The following is a 21,707-nucleotide window of genomic DNA, read 5'->3' as shown; positions in this document are numbered from 1 at the left end:
GACATGTTACCAGCATCACAGAGGTCTATCAGAATGCAGCATTTCCAGGCTTTGCTGCGAGATGCTGCATTCGGCTGTTGCGGGTGCTGGCAGAGGAATTTCCACCCACGGCGAAACAGGTGCGGCTACCAATCCTACCGCGCCTGCAAGAAGAGGGCAGTTTGAAGATGTGTTGGTCACTTCAGATATGAGATCATTCTTGCAGCCAACCCATCGACAGCCGCCCTCCGGATCCAGCCTCAGGGAACGCCTAGACTGACAGATGTCAGACTACATTGGGATAACGGCTGATGTGGATGCTCTGAGAGGCGAGGAACAACTGGGTGTGCAGGCTTGACCTGTGGCCAGAGCTGGCACAATTTGCCATGGAACTGTTGGCTTGCCCCTCGTCGAGTGTCCTGTCCAAAAGGACATTCAGGGGGAATCGTGATGGATAAGCGCACTCGCCTAGCTCACGACAGTGTGGACTACCTCACATTTCTAAAAATGAATGAGGCATGGATCTCGGAGGAATTCAACACCTGTGACGACCACGTTTAATTGAATTTCCTCATGCCAGCCCACATATATCCGCCATCACCCAGAACAAAGAATGGTCCCTGTCTTTTGTAAATACAGCGGCATAAAAGGTCTTTTCTGTCTGTGAATGCCTAATGTTTGGAGCCTGTACTTCACTGGCCTTCAGTAAAATTGTTATCCAATGACCGTCTAATATACCTCCAGCCACATAATCACTTGATCTTTTCTGTACGGTGAATGCATAATTTTTGGGGCCTGTAATCTAACTGGCCAACAGTAAAATTGTTATACAGTAACTGCCTAATGTACCTCCAGCCACATAATCACTTATTCTTTTCCGTACAGTGAATGCCTAATGTTTGGGGCCTGTACTCCACTGGCCTGCAGTAAAATTGTTATCCACTGACCGTCTAATATACCTTCAGCCACATAATCACTTGATCTTTTCTGTCCGGTGAATGCCTAATGTTTGGGGCCTGTACTCCACTGGCCTGCAGGAAAATGTATATCCAATGACTGTCTAATATACCGCCAGCCACATAATCACTTGATCTTTTCTGTACAGTGAATGCATAATGTTTGGGGCCTGTACTCCATTGGCCTGCAGTAAAATTGACATAATAACTTGATCTTTTCTATACAGTGAATGCATAATTTTTGGGGCCTGTAATCTAACTGGCCAACAGTAAAATTGATATACAGTGACCGCCTAATGTACCTCCAGCCACATAATCACTTGTTCTTTTCTGTACAATGAATGCCTAATGATTGGGGCCTGTACTCCATTGGCCTGCAGTAAAATTGATATCCAATGACCGTCTAATATACCTCCAGCCACATAATCACTTGATGTTTTCTGTACGGTGAATGCATAATTTTTGGGGCATGTACTCCACTGGCCTGCAGTAAAATTGTTATCCAATGACCATCTAATATACCTCCAGCCACCTAATCACTTGATCTTTTCTGTACGGTGAATGCCTAATTTTTAGGGCCTGTACTTCCGTGGCCTAAATAAAAAATTTCTAGTCTTCAGCAGGGAATATTTTTGAGAATTTCCCTTTAAGACTCATAAAAATGGATTAAAATACATATTCTTTGTGGGAATTGTTGTCATCGATCCCCCTCTAGTATGTCACTGTCCATGTTGTGGGACTATTTGTGCACGTCTAGTAAGTATTTGGTGGCTGCAAATATGACCTGAAGGTTTTCCAGGTTCGCCTACCATTAAAGTGAATGGGGCTCGCTGCGAACTTGCGGTTCGAAAACCATTTGATCGCATTTGCGAATTGTCCTGGCTGATTTTCGTCCCTCATTACAGATTAGTTAATAGATGGGGAACCAGGGCCGGCACCAGGTTCATGTGGGCCCCCTTGTTGCATTTTGCATAACAAACACAGCAATAAAACTGCATTAATTATAGATGTTACCAAACACAATAGACAGAACACGCTACAGAGCGGATATATGTGAATTAATCCTTATGCCCCTACTTGTTTTTATCGACCCAGTGTTTTAATCCTTCAGGTTTTCCGTTTTTACTGTACACCCTCTAAAGAGAAACAGACAGATGTTGAATATGAAAATAAATATCAATATGAATGCTGATGGCACTATGCTGCTGCCTGCCCCTGTGCCCCCAATGCTCAATAAATATCAATACGATGATATTTTAATTTGAGGCAGCAGCAGCAGATTACTATCAGCAGTCCAGCAGCATCATATTTGCACAGGCAGCGTGCAGCAGAATCAGCATACTTTAGTACCTGCACACACAGCTCCTGCCTGTCATTATTGGTTACCAGAAGACAGTACTAGGAGAGACTATAAGAGCAGAGAACTAAAAGGCTTAGCATGTCCCACCTGTCACTGATTACCAGAGAACAGTACTGGTGGGCAGTATAGCAGAGAACTACCAGGCTCCAGGCTGGACATGCTGATCCCTGTAGTTCTCTGCTATACTATCTACTAGTATTGGCCTCTGGCAATCAGTAATGACAGGCTGGACATACTGAGCCTTGTAGTTCTCTGAGAGAACTAAAAGGCTCAGCATGTCCAGCCAGCCTGTCATTATTGGTTACCAGAGGACAGTACTGGGAAGGAATAAAAGGGCAGAGAACTATAAGGCTGAGTTCACACGGGCGAGATTTCCACACGAGTACAATGTGTGAGGTGAACGCATTGCACCCGCACTGAATCCGGACCCATTCATTTCTATGGGGCTGTGCACATGAGCGATGATTTTCACGCATCAGATGTGCGTTGCGTGAAAATCGCAGCATACTCTATATTGTGCGTTTTACACGCAACGCAGGCCCCATAGAAATGAATGGGGCTGATTGAAAATCGCAAGCATCCGCAAGCAAGTGCGGAGGCAGTGCGATTTTCACGCACAGTTGCTAGGAGACGATCGGGATGGGGACCTGATCATTATTATTTTCCCTTATAACATGGTTATAAGGGAAAATAATAGCATTCTGACTACAGAATGCTTACTAAAATAGGAGTGGATGGGTTAAACAAAAAAATGTAACTCACCTTAATCCACTTGTTCGCGCAGCTGGCATCTCTTCTGTCTTAATCTGTGAGGTAAAGGACCTGTGATGACGTCACTGTGCTCATCACATGATCCATCACCATGGTAAAAGATCATGTGATGGACCATGTGATGAGCGCAGTGACATCATCAACAGGTCCTTTACCTCACAGATGAATACAGAAGAGATGCCGGCTGCGTGAACAAGTGAATTAAGGTGAGTTAAATTATTATAATTTTTTTTTAACCCCTCAAGCCTTATTTTAATAAGCATTCTGTATTCAGAATGCTATTATTTTCCCTTATAACCATGTTATAAGGGAAAATAATAATGATCGGGTCTAGGTACCACATTCATTTTTTTATCACGAGCGTGCAAAACACATTGCACCCGCGCAATAAAAACTGAACAACGGAACGCAATCGCAGTCAAAACTGACTACAATTGGGTACCTACTCGTGCGGGTTTGCCGCAATACACCCGGGACGCATTCTGAACAAATCCGTCACGCCCGTGTGAACCCAGCCTAAGGCTTAGCAAGGAGAGAACTACAAGTCTGTCTGAAACCAGTTGCCCACCACTTCCTTCCCTCACAGCCGAGCTCCGCGACACACGCTGCTAAGCCCCGCCTCCTCATATGACTGGTCACCTGATCATAATAAAACTCCTGGCTTCTTCGGCTGCTTTGCTGTCTCCTGCTGATAAGCTCTGCCTTTGCCATGGTCGGTGCTCGATATGTAATCTGTGACTTGTAAATTACTGCTGATCCCACCCCACCAGTACAGGCTGTACTCACACGCAGACTCTCCACCAGCCTGGACGTCCCTAACAGTGACATCATGCACAGGCAGAGCAGTGGCAGTATGTCAAGGCCGGGTGATGTTTAAAGGCACCACAGCAGCCGGCACTCCGTAGTGCTTCTGTGGTGTCCGATGCCTCTGTTTCGAACCTCAGCTCCGGGTGGCGGACCCATTCAAGTGAACGGGTCCGCATCTGTAATGTGTGGAGCACACGGCCGATGCCCGCGTATTGCCGGCCGTGTGCATGAGGCCTTCACACATGGCAGGTCTACTTATAGAAAATTTTCTGCAGCTGAAAAGCTGTTTCATTCATCTGAATGGGGTTGCTTCGATGGGAAGCACATGGATTTCTGCAACCCCCATTTAGGTGAATAGAACGCCAGTAGTTTTCACTCCAGGTGCACAGACTGACAGAGGATGCACCTAATTTGTAATGAAGCGTGCATAGAAAATGGTCTTACAGAATCTTAACCTATTCAGGTTTTGGGTGTCGTTTTTTAAATCAAAATAGTAACGTATGTCCATACTTGCTAACTCTCCTGGAACGTCTAGGAGACTCCCAGAAACAGGGGAGACCTTCCAGCCGAGTTGGCAAACCTGCAGGAACAAGCATGAAGGCTGCTTCCTCCTGTATAACCGACCTCCATGTACTGTAACTGCATGTGGAGGCAGCATGATGTGTCATTAGATGCCCAAATGCTCTTCCAGGGGGCAGCCTCTGGTGGAGTGCCGCAGGAACCTATGGGAATAAGTAGTGTATCTATTGTCACATTTTCCCCATGGCAGGGAACTGGGTGCAAAAGCTTCAGTCACATACACTGTTGATTAAAATGGCCAACAGTATAACAAACCATACCAAAATCCTGACTGTGTGAACAGGCCACATTAGAGGGTCTTTGCGTACATACAAGTTGTCTTTTCTCTTTTGTATAACATCCCCCCATACAGGTACTACTGGCTGGAATCCAGACCCCTGTCACAGACACCCCACATCCCCACCAGCCATCGGTTAGTGAGTCAGCAGCGCGCGCTCCCGCCCTCTGCCGGAGCGCGCACGCAGCTAGGACTACAGCGCGGGAGGCAGTTGCAGAGTCCGGTGACGTCACTGCGCTCGCCCCGAACCTGGATATGAGTAGGGGAGGCGGGGGACGAGAGCGTCTGAGAGGTGAGGATGTGGGCTATACGGGGCTCGGGGGCAACAGGTTGAGTGTTGTGGCCTTGTTTCTTCACGTCACTGTCGGCTCAGGCAGTGACTGGAGTACGGGCTGTAGGTACGGTTTGGCGGGACGTTTGAAAGTTGCAAGTTTTGTTAAGTGGAAGATGGTGGCGCCAGTCACAGGCACAACAAGCTTAACGGCGGCTGGAGGGACACGTGACCCCCGGAACGGCTTGCTGGGTTTGTTGTGGTGACCGCGCTGCCTGCTCTTCCTCTAGTAACGCCGGGCACTCAGATGGCAGTGCCGCGTCTTTGTATCACAAGAGTAGGTGACGAACTTTAGAAAGGAATGAAGTGCTGTCCTATAGAGAGCGGGAGGGACCTGTCACTTGTCATCAGTATGCTGTCACAGCACCTGACAAGTGCTCATCACTCCTTATGTGGTACAGGAATAGGAATTCATTGATATATATCAGGGATGCGTGACCTTTTTTTGGTCTGAGGGCCACATTGTTACATTGCTCTTATTTTCTGCAGAATACAGAACATGGCCGGAATCCGAGTTTTGCGGATCCTCAATTTGTGGACCGCAAAACATCCAACGGTTGTGTGCATGAGTCCTTATAATTACCTGCTCCTTGCCGTCTCCATCTTCTGGTCCCTGTGTCCACAAGCAGCACGTCTCTGCGGAAGCCAGTCATTGGCTGGAGCGGTGCATGTGACCATGTCCATAGCCAGCCGGTAAACAGCAGGGACTGTGAGATGAGGGCAGAGCGGCGAGGAGCAGGTAAGTATAAGGCTACTTTCACACTAGCGTTCAGAGCGGATCCGTTCTGAACGGATTCGCTCATATAATGCAGACGGTGGCTCCGTTCAGAACGGATCCGTCTGCATTATATTGTATAAAAATGTCTAAGTGTGAAATTAGCCTGAACGCATCCGTCCAGACTTTTACATTGAAAGTCAATGGGGGACGGATCCGTTTGAAGATTGAGCCATATTGTGTCATCTTCAAACGGATCCGTCCCCATTGACTTACATTGTAAGTCTGGACGGATCCGCTTGCCTCCGCACGGCCAGGCGGACACCCGAACGCTGCAAGCAGCGTTCAGGTGTCCGCCTGCTGAGCGGAGCGGAGGACAAACGCCGCCAGACTGATGCATTCTGAGCGGATCCGCGTCCACTCAGAATGCATTAGGGCTGGACGGAAGCGTTCGGGTCCGCTTGTGAGCCCCTTCAAACGGAGCTCACAAGCGGACAGCCGAACGCTAGTGTGAAAGTAGCCTAAATCTTCTATTTCAGGGGCCATGCTGAAGGAACTTGTTAAAATATCATTTTTTACTGGAAAAAAAAACTGAGAAGTGGCTACATTTTCTTCCATCCTGCCTCCTATTCATAAATCAACGCTTTCCTTCACTGCACAGGACGGCACTCACTGTTTATTCCTGTCTCCCCAGTTACAGATGCCGTGGAATAACCAGTATGGGCGGATTCAAATTAGGGTTGTTTCGGGTATCGAATTTTAGATACCCAATTGATCCTTTTGTCTGGTATTGACCTCGATACTGGGATTTGGCTTTTTTTTTTTTATACTAGGCTTGACTATTGCACAGTCCAGTATCGGAGAACAGCACGCTCCGTGTTCTCCTCAGCAGCACAGGGGAGAAGGAAGCAGTCTCTCCCTCCCCCCTGTCCCGCTGCTGCCAATGAAGAGAGTGGGGCGCGCGCACTGCGCCACCAATCAAAGTAAATGTTTAATACAAATCCAGGAGGCGGGTGCTGGCGGGGAGCTGCGATCAGCGGCAGTTAACCCCTCAGGTGCAACACCCGCCTCCTGTATTTAATGTTAATTGTCATTGGTGGTGCAGTGTGCCCTTGCTCAACCCCCTAGTATAAAAATCATTGGTGGCACAGTGTGACCCCCCCCCCCCCCACCCTTCAGTATTAAAATCATTTCTGGCAGTGGCCACAGGGTTCCCTCCCCTCTATGGTGGCAGTGGCAGCTTCTGATCAGATCCCCAGCAGTGTAATCCTGGGGCTCTTAAGCCTGGCTGCCATGGTAACCTCCCTGCTGCTGTGTACATTATGTACAGGGCAGCAGGGAGAGTGTAAAGTCCTATTCACCCTTATAGAGCTCTATTAGGCCTCTTTCACACGGGCGTAATGGATTTGGTCCAGATGTGTTGCGGGTGCTGTCAGTTTTGTATGCGATTGCGTTTTTCCCACATGGGTGACATGTGGATTGCATGTGTTTGTTTTTTTTTGTTTTTTTTTTAAAATCTTTCTTTTTTATTTATACTTAATATTTAGTTACAAAATGTGGAATTAAGGGGTAATTGAATACACAGTGAAAAGTTGAATTAGGGCCACCAAGGAGATATTAATCACCACAATCCAATACTCCCAAAAAATAAAATACGACAGTTATCCTTTAAATGTCTGCCAGTATCACCATCATAATTAAGAAAGTAGTAGTTGGCATCATTATCAATTTCTAACAACTATAATTACATGTGTCATGTCACTAATCTCCATCTGTATTGTCTAGATTATTGTGTGCATAATGGACATTAAAATGTTTAGAAGTTTATTTGGAAGATATGTATAATAAATTGGCAAATGTCGAATAAATTAATTTGCTTAATATAGTTTTAACCTTATATGGACACAGGGTGTACAGGTACACCCTGATGTCCTGGTACTTAAGGACACAGGGTGTACCTGTACGCCCTGTGTATTTCCGATCACCGGCTGGCCGTGATCGGAACTGGGTGCCTGCTGAAATCAATCAGCAGGCACCCTGGGACAATTGTCTCTACCGCCCCCTTCCCCCCCGTATCGGCGATCGCTGCAAACCGCAGGTCAATTCAGACCTGTGGTTTGCAGCGCTTTCGTAAGTTTCTGATCAGAAGGCTAAAGGCAGTAGTGTACTGTACTGTATTATACAGACATCAGACCCACTGGATCTTCAAGAACAAGTGGGGTCTGGGTCCAAAAAAAAAAACAAAACACATTAATCACTGATAAAAAAAATAAATAAAATGCACTACACATATTGGGTATCACCACGTCCGTAGTAATCTGCTCTATATAAATATCACATGACCTAACCCCTCAGGTGAATACCGTAGAAAATATATAAATACTGTAAAAAAAGCTTTCTTTTTTTTTTGTCACCTTACATCACAAAAAGTGTGATAGCAAGCGATCAAAAAATCATTCGCACCCCAAAATAGTGCAAAACAGTCATCTCATTCCGCAAAAATCATACTCTACTCAAGATAATCACCCAAAAACTGAAAAATATTTGGCTCTCGGACTATGGAGACACTAAAACATGATATTTTTTTTTTGTTTAAAAAAAAAATAAACTGCGTAAAACGTACATAAAAAAGTTGACATTAGGTATTGCCGCATCCGTAAAACCCTTCTCTATAAAAATACCACATGATCTAACCTGTCAGATGAATGTTGTAAATAACAAAAAATAAAAACTGTGCCAAAACAGCTATTTTTTTTTGTTACCTTGCCTCACAAAAAGTGTAATAGAGAAACCAAAAATTATATGTACCCTAAAATAGTACCCCAAAACTGCCACCCTATCCCGTAGTTTCCAAAATGGGGTCACTTTTTGGGAGTTTCTACTCTAGGGGTGCATCAGGGGGGCTTCAAATGGGACATGGTGTCCAAAAACCAGTCCAGCAAAATTTGCCTTCCAAAAACCGTATGGCATTCCTTTCCATCTGCGCCCTGCCGTGTGCCTGTATAGTAGTTTAAAACAACATATGGGGTGTTTCTTTAAACTAAAACTTGGCTGTTAACCCTTGCTTTGTTACTGGAAAAAATGGATTAAAATGGAAAATTTGCCAAAAAATCGAAATTCAGAAAATGTTATCTCCATTTGCTATTAACTCTTGTGGAACACCTAAAGGATTAGGAAAGTTTGTAAAATCTGTTTTGAATACCCTAAAAGGGGTGTAGTTTCTAAAATGGGGTCATTTTTGGGTGGTTTCTATTATGTAAGCCTCACAAAGTGACTTCAGACCTGAACTGGTCCTTAACCGCCTCCGGACCGCCTAACGCAGATGTGCGGTCCGGAGGCGGCAGCCCTGCGCACGACGACGCATATACGCGTCATCTCGCGAGGGCCGGGATTTCCTGTGAACGCGCGCACACAGGAACGGAAGGTAAGCGAGTGGATCTCCAGCCTGCCAGCGGCGATCGCTCGCTGGCAGGCTGGAGATCTGATTTTTTTAACCCCTAACAGGTATATTAGACGCTGTTTTGATAACAGCGTCTAATATACCTGCTACCTGGTCCTCTGGTGGTCCCTTTTGTTAGGATCGACCACCAGAGGACACAGGTAGCTCAATAAAGTCTCACCCAAACACTACACTACACTACACCCCCCCCATCACTTATTGACCCTTTATGAACCCCTGATCACCCCATATAAACTCCCTGATCACCCCCCTGTCATTGATCACCCCCCTGTCAGGCTCCGTTCAGACGTCCGTATGATTTTTACGGATCCATGGATACATGGATCGGATCCGCAAAACACATGCGGACGTCTGAATGGAGCCTTACAGGGGGGTGATCAATGACAGGCGGGTGATCACCCATATACACTTCCTGATCACCCCGTCATTGATCACCCCCCTGTAAGGCTCCATTCAGACGTCCGCATGTGTTTTGCGGATCCGATCCATGTATCCATGGATCCGTAAAAATCATACGGACGACTGAATGGAGCCTTACAGGGGGGGTGATCACCCTGATCACCCCCTGTCATTGATAAACCCCCCCCCCCCCCCCCCCCGCCCTGTATGGCTCCATTCAGACGTCCGCATGTGTTTTGCGGATCCGATCCATGGATCCGTAAAAATCATACGGATGTCTGAATGGAGCCTTACAGGGGGGGTGATCAGTGACAGGGGGGTGATCACCCTGATCACCCCCTGTCATTGATAACTCCCCTGTAAGGCTCCATTCAGACGTCCGCATGTGTTTTGCGGATCCGATCCATGGATCCGTAAAAATCATACGGACGTCTGAATGGAGCCTTACAGGGGGGTGATCAGGGTGATCACCCCCCCTGTAAGGCTCCATTCAGACGTCCGTATGATTTTTACGGATCCATGGCTCCGATCCATGGATCCGTAAAAATCATACGGACGTCTGAATGGAGCCTTACAGGGGGGTGATCAGGGTGATCACCCCCCCTGTAAGGCTCCATTCAGACGTCCGTATGATTTTTACGGATCCATGGATCGGATCCGCAAAACACATGCGGACGTCTGAATGGAGCCTTACAGGGGGGTTGTCAATGACAGGGGGGTGATCAGGGAGTCTATATGGGTGATCACCCCCTGTCATTGATCACCCCCCTGTAAGGCTCCATTCAGACGTCCGCATGTGTTTTGCGGATCCGATCCATGGATCCGTAAAAATCATACGGACGTCTGAATGGAGCCTTACCAGGGGGGTGATCAATGATAGGGGGGTGATCCGGGAGTCTATATGGGTGATCACCCCCCTGTCATTGATCACCCCCCCCTGTAAGGCTCCATTCAGACATTTTTTTGGCCCAAGTAAGGCTACTTTCACACTTGCGCTTGATCGGATCCGTTCTGAACGGATCCGATCATATTAATGCAGACGGAGGCTCCGTTCAGTACGGATCCGTCTGCATTAATAACTTAGAAAAAATTCTAAGTGTGAAAGCAGCCTGAGCGGATCCGTTCAGACTTTCAATGTAAAGTCAATGGGGGACGGATCCGCTTGAAGATTGAGCCATAGGGTGACATCTTCAAGCGGATCCGTTCCCATTGACTTACATTGTAAGTCTGAATGGATCCGCTCGCCTCCGCATGGCCAGGCGGACAGCTGAACGCTGCAAGCAGCGTTCAGCTGTCCGCCTGTCCGTGCGGAGGCGAGGCTGAACGCCGCCAGACTGATGCAGTCTGAGCGGATCCGCTCCATTCAGACTGCATCAGGGCTGGACGGAGGCGTTTGGGTCCGCTCGTGAGCTCCTTCATGTTATAAGGGAAAATAATAATGATCGGGTCTCCATCCCGATGGTCTCCTAGCAACCATGCGTGCAAATCGCACGACATCCGTACTTGCTTGCGGATGCCATCCGATTTTCACACACCCCATTCACTTCTATGGGGCCTGCGTCACGTCAAAATCGGAAAATATAGAGCATGCTGCGATTTCAACTGAACGCACAAGTGATGCGTTAAAAACATCGCTCATGTGCACAGCCCCGTAGAAATGAATGGGTCAGGATTTAGTGCGGGTGCCATACGTTCGCCGCACGGATCGCACCCGCACGGAAAACTCGCCCGTGTGAAAGGGGCCTTAGGGTGTCTACTTTCCGAAATGGGGTCATTTGTGGGGTTTTTCTACTGTTTGGGCATTGTAGAACCTCAGGAAACATGACAGGTGCTCAGAAAGTCAGAGCTGCTTCAAAAAGCGGAAATTCACATTTTTGTACCATAGATTGTAAACGCTATAACTTTTACCCAAACCATTTTTTTTGCCCAAACATATTTTTTTTAATCAAAGACATGTAGAACTATAAATTTAGCGAAAAATTTATATATGGATGTCGTTTTTTTTGCAAAATTTTACAGCTGAAAGTGAAAAATGTCATTTTTTTGCAAAAAAATCGTTACATTTCGATTAATAACAAAAAAGTAAAAATGTCAGCAGCAATAAAATACCACCAAATGAAAGCTCTATTAGTGAGAAGAAAAGGAGGTAAAATTCATTTGGGTGGTAAGTTGCATGACCGAGCGATAAACGGTGAAAGTAGTGTAGTGCCGAAGTGTAAAAAGTGCTCTGGTCATGAAGGGGGTTTCAGCTAGCGGGGCTGAAGTGGTTAAAAAGTGGGTTTTTGAAAATTTCTGAAAAATTTCAAGATTTGCTTTTAAACTTCTAAGCATTGTTACATTCCCAAAATGATCCAAACATGAAGTAGACATATGGGGAATGTAAAGTAATAACTATTTTTGTAGGTATTACTATTTATTATAGAAGAAGAGAAATTGAAACTTGAAAATTTTTCACAATTTTTGGTAAAATTTGTATTTGTTTTATAAATAAAAATTATTATTTTTTACTCCATTTTACCAGTGTCATGAAGTACAATATGTGACGAAAAAACAATCTCAGAATGGCCTGGATAAGTAAAAGCGTTTTAAAGTTATTCACACATAAAGTGACACTGGTCAGATTTGCAAAAAATGGCCTGGTCCTTAAAGTGGTATTCCCATCTTCTGTTTTAATACTTGCCTTCGTCCAGCGTGATGTCTACTTCCTAGATTCGGCTGTGCTTAAGTGACATCTTCTCCCGGCTGGGCCGCCCGATTTCCTGCACGCGCCATGGTGACTTATTCCTGGCTTGTAGAGTACAGAGCTAAACCCCTAAACCCCCCCCCCCCCCCCCCAAAAAAAAAAAAAGAAATCCAACTTCTAAACATGAACTCAGTAATGTTGTTTATCACTTCAAAAATTAGTTTCGGCATGCTTGATGCAAGCATTTCCATTGGTGAAGACTGCCGCACGAAGGCCATCTACTGTCTGGAACTGTTGTCCGTTTTTGTAAACTTCCCTTGCCATCCATCCCCAAAGGTTCTCAATTGGATTTAGATCAGGGAAAGCCGCAGGATGGGCCAAAAGAGTGATGTTATTCTCCTGGAAGAAGTCCCTTGTCCTGCAGGCATTGTGTACTCCAGCGTTGTCCTGTGGAAAAACCCAGTCGTTACCGCACAGACGAGGGCCCTCAGTCATAAGGAATGCTCTCTGCAACATCTGGACATAGCCAGCGGTCGTTTGACGCCCCTGCATTTCCTGAAGCTCCATTGTTCCACTGAAGGAAAAAGCACCCAGACCATTATGGCGCCCTCTCCACTGTGGCGCGTAGAAAACATCTCAGGTGGGATCTGCTTGTCATGCCAGTAATGTTGGAAACCATTAGGACCATCAAGGTTACATTTTTTCTCATCAGAGAATAAAACTTTCTTCCACCTTTGAATGTCCCATGTTTGCTGCTCTCTTGCAAAGTCCAAATGAGTAGTTCTGTGGCGTTCAAGGAGACTAGGTCTTTTGAAGAAGTTTTTTGTTTTTGAAGCCCTTCAGTCTCATATGCCGTCTGATGGTTATGGGGCTGCAGTCAGCACCAGTAAGGGCCTTAATTTGGGTCGAGGATTGTCCAATGTCTTGACGGACAGCCAATTGGATCCTCCGGCTCAGTGCTGATGACATTTTTTTGTGTCTTCCACTTGACTTTTTTGTTCCATAACCCTCAGGATCATTTAAGAAATTTCAAATGACCGTCTTACTGCGTCCCACCTCAGCAGCGATGGTGCGCTGTGAGAGACCCTGCTTATGCAGTTCAACAACCCGACCACGTTCAAAAAGGGAGTTTTTTCTTTTTTGCCTTTGCCATTACAACATGTGACTACCTGACAGAAAATGACAATGAATCCACATCTTTGCACAGATTTGGCCTTTGAAAGGCATGTGGTCCTAAAATTTGGATCAGCTGAAAAACTGCCTGTTTCAGTTTAATCGTTATTTTCAATTAATTGAATGCTCAAAAAATGTTTTGTCTCACTCTCGTTTCTTCTTGTTGCATGTTGAAGCTCTACTTGGAACCTTAAAGGGATTCTGTCACCAGTTTTTGACCCCCACATTCAAAAATATGGTTATGTGCATGGTGCCCTTGTGATTCCTAATGTGGTCTTATAAGCTAAATCTGTAGGCTCATTTAGTGTAAAAAACGTTTTATCTAACCTGTCATTCATCAGATTAAGGTGCCCAGGAGGACGCTCATGTCTCCAAGATGCCGCCGCTGCCGTTCGTGCCCAGCTCCTCCTTTGCTTTCATCAGCGATGTGCCCAGCTCCTCCTTTGCAGTCCTGCTCCAACGGTCTTCAATCTGCCCAAGGGGCGGCGTTTCACCTCTCTTGCGCCCAGCCAGCCTCCCCCAACTGCCGCTTTGAAGCGCCGCCCAGCTCCTGAATATTCAGTTTGCTGGGCGGCTTCTGCGGTCCCCGCTCTGAAGCGCTGCGCTTAACAGTGCCCTGCGCATGCGCCGGATCTTGTGAAGTCCGGTACAGTAAGCGCCTCCCAGCTCATCAATATTCACTTCGCTGAGCGGCGCTTACTGTCCCCGACTTCACAAGATCCGGCGCATGCGCAGGGCACTGTTCAGCGCAGCGCTTCAGAAAGCAAAGGAGGAGCTGGGCACGAACGGCAGCGGCATCTTGGAGACATGAGCGTCCTCCTGGGCACCTTAATCTGATGAATGACAGGTTAGATAAAACGTTATTTTTACTCTAAATGAGCCTACAGATTTAGCTTATAAGACCACATTAGGAATCACAAGGGCACCATGCACATAACCATATTTTTGAATGTGGGGGTCAAAAACTGGTGACAGAATCCCTTTAAGATCCAACAATGTAAAATATGATTTATTTATTTTTTGCCATTTTTCAAGTGGTCTTAAACTTTTGATCAGGACTGTGTGTGTGTGTGTGTGTGTGTGTATATATGTATGTATGTGTATTTTTCACCCCGTAAGATGCACCTAGGTTTTTGAGGAGAATATAAATATTTTTAACCAAAAGGTGTGCTTTTGGTGGGTTTTGAACTAATGGTGGTCTGTGGATGACACCGTTATGGGGGGGGGGGGGGGGAATCTGTGGATGACACTGTTATTGGGGGGGGGGGGAATCTGTGGATGACACTGTTATTGGGGGGGGGGAAATCTGTGGATGACACTGTTATTGGGGGGGGGAATCTGTGGATGACACTGTTATTGGGGGGGGAATCTGTGGATGACACTGTTATGGGGGGGGGAAATCTGTGGATGACACTGTTATGGGGGGGAATCTGTGGATGACACTGTTATGGGGGGGGGGGAATCTGGATGACACTGTTATGAGGGGGGGGAATCTGGATGACACTTATGGGGGGGAAATCTGTGGATGACACTGTTATGGGGGGGGGGAATCTGTGGATGACACTGTTATGGGGGGGGGGAATCTGTGGATGACTCTGTTATGGGGGGGAATCTGTGGATGACACTGTTATGGGGGGGGAATCCGTGGATGACACTGTTATGGGGGGGGGGAATCTGGATGACACTGTTATGGGGGGGGGGAATCTGGATGACACTGTTATGAGGGGGGGGAATCTGGATGACACTGTTATGAGGGGGGGGAATCTGGATGACACTTATGGGGGGGAAATCTGTGGATGACACTGTTATGGGGGGGGGGGAAATCTGTGGATGACACTGTTATGGGGGGGGAAATCTGTGGATGACTGTTATGGGGGGGAATCTGTGGATGACACTGTTATGGGGGGGGAAATCTGTGGATGACACTGTTATGGGGGGGGGAAATCTGTGGATGACACTGTTATGGGGGGGGGAATCTGTGGATGACACTGTTATGGGGGGGGGGGAATCTGTGGATGACACTGTTATGGGGGGGGGGAAATCTGTGGATGACACTGTTATGGGGGGGAATCTGTGAATGACACATATGTAGCATAAGATGCTACATATGTGTCATTCACAGATTCCCCCCCATAACAGTAATGGAACAGGCACATGACGTAGTGAGTGACGTTACGCTGTTGCCCGGCCTGCCTGCGGGGCCCGGTGTATTAGAATACAGTGACTGCATCGGGCCCCGCTACCATTTGAATATCAGTTGCCGGCCGCCAGCCCCTCCTCTTTCCCCGCTGATACATCACAGGCCGCGCTGTGCAGCATGCGCCCCATAAGACGCACTGCCACAATATATAATATACACACACACACGGAATGGCCAACCTGCGGCTCTCCAGCTGCTGTAAAACTACAATTCCCACCATGCCCTGCAGTAAGCTGATGTAGCAGAGCTGTGTGTGTACAGGGTGCATGCAGCAGTGTAGCAGAGCAGGAAGCCTGGCAGGGACTCGGTGACACAGTCTCTGACTCATTCGATTCTTTTAACTAATAAACTCTCAGACGATTCTCTGAGTCCCTGCAATAACTATACATTGTAATTACATTACAGTCTGCTCCACTGCATTCACTGCAGCAGAGCTGTTGCCAAGAGCGAGTCCCTCTTGACCTTCGGTTCACTTGAGAGCCGACTCAGCAAGTGAACCGAAGATTCGATTCATGAATCAGTTCTTTTGAATGAACTGATTCGAATGAACAGATTCATGAAAAAGGTCCGAACTTCCCATCTAAATGCCTCTCCAGAGTCCAGACACCCTCTGGCCTCCTCAAACAGAGTTCGCCTGCCAGTAGTTTTAAAAGTTATAGGAACCGACCCTAGTAAGTGTATAAAGCTTAGTTAGAAGATTATAACCAGCCCAAGTGGTTACAGACAGAAATAAATAAAGGTGTTGTGGTCTGTCTTCTATGGCCCTGGTCCTTCCCTTCATGCCTGCAAGCTGCACATTGATCTCTAAAAGCAGGCATTAGGGCAAGAAGAAATATACATTACTGTATGATGGCCACAAGACTATTATACTGAGGAGGGAGGGGCTTCAAAAATTGTTGTCCTGACTCCTTACAGTAGCGTCTCCTTGTGGCCCTCATACAGTATAATGTCTCCTTGTGGCTGCCCCCATACAGTATAACGTCTCCTTGTGGCTGCCCCCCTACAGTATAACGTCTCTTTGTGACTGCCCCCATACAGTCTCCTTGTAGCTGCCCCCATACAGTCTCCTTGTAGCTGCCCCCATACAGTCTCCTTGTGGCTGCCCCCATACAGTGTAACGTCTCCTTGTGGCTGCCCCCATACAGTGTAACGTCTCCTTGTGGCTGCCCCCATACAGTGTAACGTCTCCTTGTGGCTGCCCCCATACAGTGTAACGTCTCCTTGTGGCTGCCCCCATACAGTGTAACGTCTCATTGTGGCTGCCCCCATACAGTGTAACGTCTCCTTGTGGCTGCCCCCATACAGTGTAACGTCTCCTTGTGGCTGCCCCCATACAGTGTAACGTCTCCTTGTGGCTGCCCCCATACAGTGTAACGTCTCCTTGTGGCTGCCCCCATACAGTGTAACGTCTCCTTGTGGCTGCCCCCATACAGTGTAACGTCTCCTTGTGGCTGCCCCCATACAGTGTAACGTCTCCTTGTGGCTGCCCCCATACAGTGTAACGTCTCCTTGTGGCTGCCCCCATACAGTGTAACGTCTCCTTGTGGCTGCCCCATACAGTGTAACGTCTCCTTGTGGCTGCCCCCATACAGTGTAACGTCTCCTTGTGGCTGCCCCCATACAGTGTAACGTCTCCTTGTGGCTGCCCCCATACAGTGTAACGTCTCCTTGTGGCTGCCCCCATACAGTGTAACGTCTCCTTGTGGCTGCCCCCATACAGTATAACGTCTCCTTGCGGCTGCCCCCATACAGTATAACGTCTCCTTGCGGCTGCCCCCATACAGTATAACGTCTCCTTGCGGCTGCCCCCATACAGTATAACGTCTCCTTGCGGCTGCCCCCATACAGTATAACGTCTCCTTGCGGCTGCCCCCATACAGTATAACGTCTCCTTGCGGCTGCCCCCCATACAGTATAACATCTCCTTGGAATGTTATAGTTCTGTGTTTGGGCCTTTTGGTTGGTCAGTGGTCAGAAAATACATGTGTGTGTATTTTATTGTTAAAATTAGTATCGGTAATTGGTATTGGGGAGTACTTAAAGGGGTTGTCCGGGTTCAGAGCTGAACCCGGACATACCCTTATTTTCACCCCGGCAGCCCTCCTGAGCCTGGCATCGGAGCATCTCATGCTCCGATGCGCTCCCGTGCCCTGCGCTAGATCGCGCAGGGCACAGGCTCTTGTGTTTTCAATAACACACTGCCGGGCGGCCCAGCAGTGTGTTCGGTGACGTCACCGGCTCTGAGGGGCGGGCTTTAGCTCTGCCCTAGCCGTTTTACTGGCTAGGGCAGAGCCAAATCCCGCCCATCAGTGCCGGTGACGTCACCGGGCTGCCTGTCAGCCCCATGGAGAGCCCCGGTACGTCACCGGAACTCAGAAAAATGCCTTTGCCCTGCGCGATTTAGCGCAGGGCAAAGGAGAGCATCGGAGCATGAACTGCTCCGATGCTCATGTCAGGGGGGCTGCCGGGGTGAAAATGGAGGGATGTCCAGGTTCAGCTCTGAACCTGGACAACCCCTTTAAATAAAAGTATCGGTACTCATACTCAGTCTTAAAAAAATGGTATCGGGACATCCCTAATTATGAGGCTGCTATTTCTGCAGGGAAAATGTAATCTATGCAGAAATGGCAAATTTTACATTTATCCAACATCATACACTAAACAGAAGCCCAGTGCCGCCATACACAGTGCTTCCATATGCAGTTGCCCCATGTCATGATTTTGTATGTAGATCTACCAGTGCTCACACTGCCAACAGCACCTCTTACAAGAGGCTGCTTACCACACAAGGGGCTTATAGATCTACCAGTGCTCACAATGCCAACAGCACCTGTTGCAAGAGGCTGCTTACCACACCAGGCCACCACTCCACTAGCAGCATTGGGGAAGATGGTGGCCCCACTGTACAAGCATACTTCACAGAGTGGCACAGCAAATGCCAGGCCCACCCAAATTGACAAATCAGCCTCCTTACCAATAACAAAGCTCAACATGTAGCCCTTCTACATATCGAGCATATACAGAGGTCGGCTACAATTTGCCACATGGTGCCCATTGCACACACAGCTTTGCCACATGGTGCCCATTGCACACACAGCTTTGCCACATGGTGCCCATTGCACACACAGCAATCGTGTGTCAGACCGGCAGGCTGCTGATACAGCGCCATGCGGAAAAATACGCATAAGGCCTTTCTTTCCGTGTCCGTTACGTTTTTGTTTGTGGACTGTATACTGAACTATTTATTTCAATGGGTAAAAAAAAAAAAGGAAGGTACTCCATGAGCATTCCATTTCCGTATTTCCGTTCAGCAAAAAAATAGAACATGTCATATTCTTGTCCGCATTACGGACAAGGATACTACTGTTCTATTAGGGGCCAGCTGTTCTGCAAAATACGAAATGCATGTCATCCGTATTTTTTGTGGACCAGAAAATACATACGGTTGTGTGCAAGAGGCCCAAGTCTTTTTTTGAGGGAGTAAATTAGCCTGAACTGACGACCTCTGACCGTATCCATTTCCCCCCCCCCCTTTTTTTTTTTTTTTCCCCCTCACGTGCTACATAATAATAATACTCCCCTCCCCAATAACACATTAAGGGGGTTGTGTCACAAAACATATTCTACAGTTTTCAAACTAGTCCCTGGATCTGAATACTTTTATAATTACATGTAATAAAAAATGTAGCACAGCCACTGAGTTAGGCTACATGCACACGAACGTTGTTTGTTTGCAGGTCCTTTTTGTTTTTTTGTGGATAGGATGTGGACCCATTCATTTCAATGGATCCGCAAAAAATGCAGACAGCACACCGCGTGCTATCCGCAGCAGTATGTCTGTTCCATAGCCCCGCAAACAAAATAGAACATGTCCTATTCTTGTCCGTTTTAGGCATTGTTACAATGGATCTGCAAAAAAACGGCATACAGATGTCATCCGTTTATTTATTTTTTGCGGATCCGCAAAATGCATATGGTTGTGTGCATGTAGCCTTATTCAATAAAATGTATCTTTATAGCTGTCACCTAGGGTTGGACGATATCAAAAATATTCCCACGATAACGATATATATCGCGATAAATGCCCATTTAGAAGAAAAAAACCACTTGGGGCCACAAGGAGACATTATACTGTATGGGAACAGCCACAAGGAGACACTACTGTATGGGGCAGCCACAAGGAGACGTTATACTGTATGGGGCGGCCACAAGGAGACGTTACACTGTATGGGAACAGTCAGGCAGCCACAAGGAGACATTATACTGTATGGGGACAGCCAGGCAGCCACAAAGAGACGTTAATTGTTATACTTTTATATGTCATTTTTCACAATTTCGGGTATCTGTAACTAGTCAATTGGCTTCTAGTAACAACAAAAACATTACAGGGTTAATTCTCTACCAGAATGAGTGGTTTATAGTAGGGATGTCCCGATACCATTTGTTTTTTAGTACGAGTACCGATACTCTTATTTAAGTACTCACTGATACCAATTGTAACAATTAAATAAATAACACATTTATTTTGTGACCACTGACCAACCAAAAGTAAAAAAAACAGCCCCCAGCCTCTGGTCAGCCCCCAGCCTCATGTGCCCCCCCCCCCCCCCAGACTCTGATCAGCCCCCCAGCCTCTCATGTGTCCCCAGCCTCTCCCTCTTATCAACCCCCCCCCCCCCCCCAGTATTAATCATTGGTGGCAGTGGGCAGTGCGCCCCCCCTCCCTCCCCAGCATTAATCATTGGTGGCAGTGGCCACAGGGTCCCCCTCCCATCATTGGTGGCAGTGGGCAGTTTCGATCGGAGTCCCAGCAGTGTAAAGCTACTGAAGTCCTGGCTGCAAAGGTATGTTATTGAGCAGCATTATATTCACGTGCGCCGAGGCCGCCCGGCACTCCTTCTTCTGTCTGTGCGGCGCATTGCTAATGCTTATAGCATTAGAAATGCGCCACACAGACCTATGAGAAGAAGGAGCGCCCAGCGGCCACGACGACCGTGAGTATAATGCTGCTCACTAACATACCATGGCAGCCAGGACTTCAGTAGCGTCCTGGCTGCCATGGTAACCAATTGGAGCCCCAGCATTACACTACTGGGACTCCAATCGGAACTGCCCACTGCCACCAATGATGGGAGGGGGACCCTGTGGCCACTGCCACCCATGATTAATAGGGGAGAGGGGTGGCGCACTGCCACCAATGATGGGGGGGAGGGGGACCCTGTGGCCACTGCCACCAATGATTAATACTGGGGAGGGAGGGGGGGCGCACTGCCACCAATGCAGAGCCTGAAGAACATTCCTGACACCCGACCTCTGACAGGACGCTGTGATCCGCGCAATTAACCCCTCAGATGCATCTCCTGAGGGTTTAATTGCACGGATCACAGCATCCTCTCAGAGGTCGGGTGTCGGGAATGCGAGTCACAGCATTCCTTCCCCCACGCCGAACTGCTAAGAGCGGCCGCCGCAAGTGGCCAGCAGGGATCGGCAGTGGTATCGGGGACATTTGCACGAGTACAAGTACTCTGCAAATGTCCAGTATTGGTTCATGCTGGGGCGGGCGGCTGCGGATGCAGATTTTGAAGCGGTCAGCGCACATGACCGCGTCTATGACATCACAAAATAAATCGTTTATTTATAGTAGAAAACTTGGGCTGAAATGTCCCTGAGTAGTGGTCTCTCAAATGAGCGTTGCTAAGGGACATCAATCTTCTTAAAGGGCTTCTACCACCAGATTTTGACCTATTTAACTGCTGACACTAGCACATCACTAGTGTCAGTCAGTGCCTAACCGTGTTCTTTTATCAACTTTGTCTGCTGCCGTTAACCTTAAAAAGTACTTTTATTGATATGCAAATGAGCCTCTAGGTGCTATGTGGGCGTCTTGTCAGCACCTAGAGGCTCCTTCCACTAACCATTTCTGCCGCCCATCGCGTCTCTCCGCCCCGCCCCGCCTTTGTTGATTGACGTGAAACTTCTAAGTATTTTGTACCGATGCCTGCGCCGTGCGCTTCTGT

General features: G+C 47.5%; 1 protein-coding gene across 1 annotated transcript in view; it reads left to right on the top strand.

Moving 5' to 3' along the window:
• Positions 1-4,963: 4,963 nt before the first annotated feature.
• The window catches only part of NEDD1 (NEDD1 gamma-tubulin ring complex targeting factor), an 83,854-nt gene continuing 67,110 nt past the window's right edge, over positions 4,964-21,707 (top strand). Inside the window, exon 1 of the mRNA XM_044277272.1 lies at positions 4,964-5,021. Coding sequence (XP_044133207.1) covers positions 4,985-5,021 — 37 coding nt within the window. The 5' untranslated portion in view covers positions 4,964-4,984. The remainder of the gene's footprint in view (positions 5,022-21,707) is intronic.

Source organism: Bufo gargarizans, chromosome 2 (assembly GCF_014858855.1).
Source record: "Bufo gargarizans isolate SCDJY-AF-19 chromosome 2, ASM1485885v1, whole genome shotgun sequence".
NCBI classification, from domain to species: Eukaryota; Metazoa; Chordata; class Amphibia; order Anura; family Bufonidae; genus Bufo; species Bufo gargarizans.
This window is presented reverse-complemented; position numbering and strand designations above follow the sequence as displayed.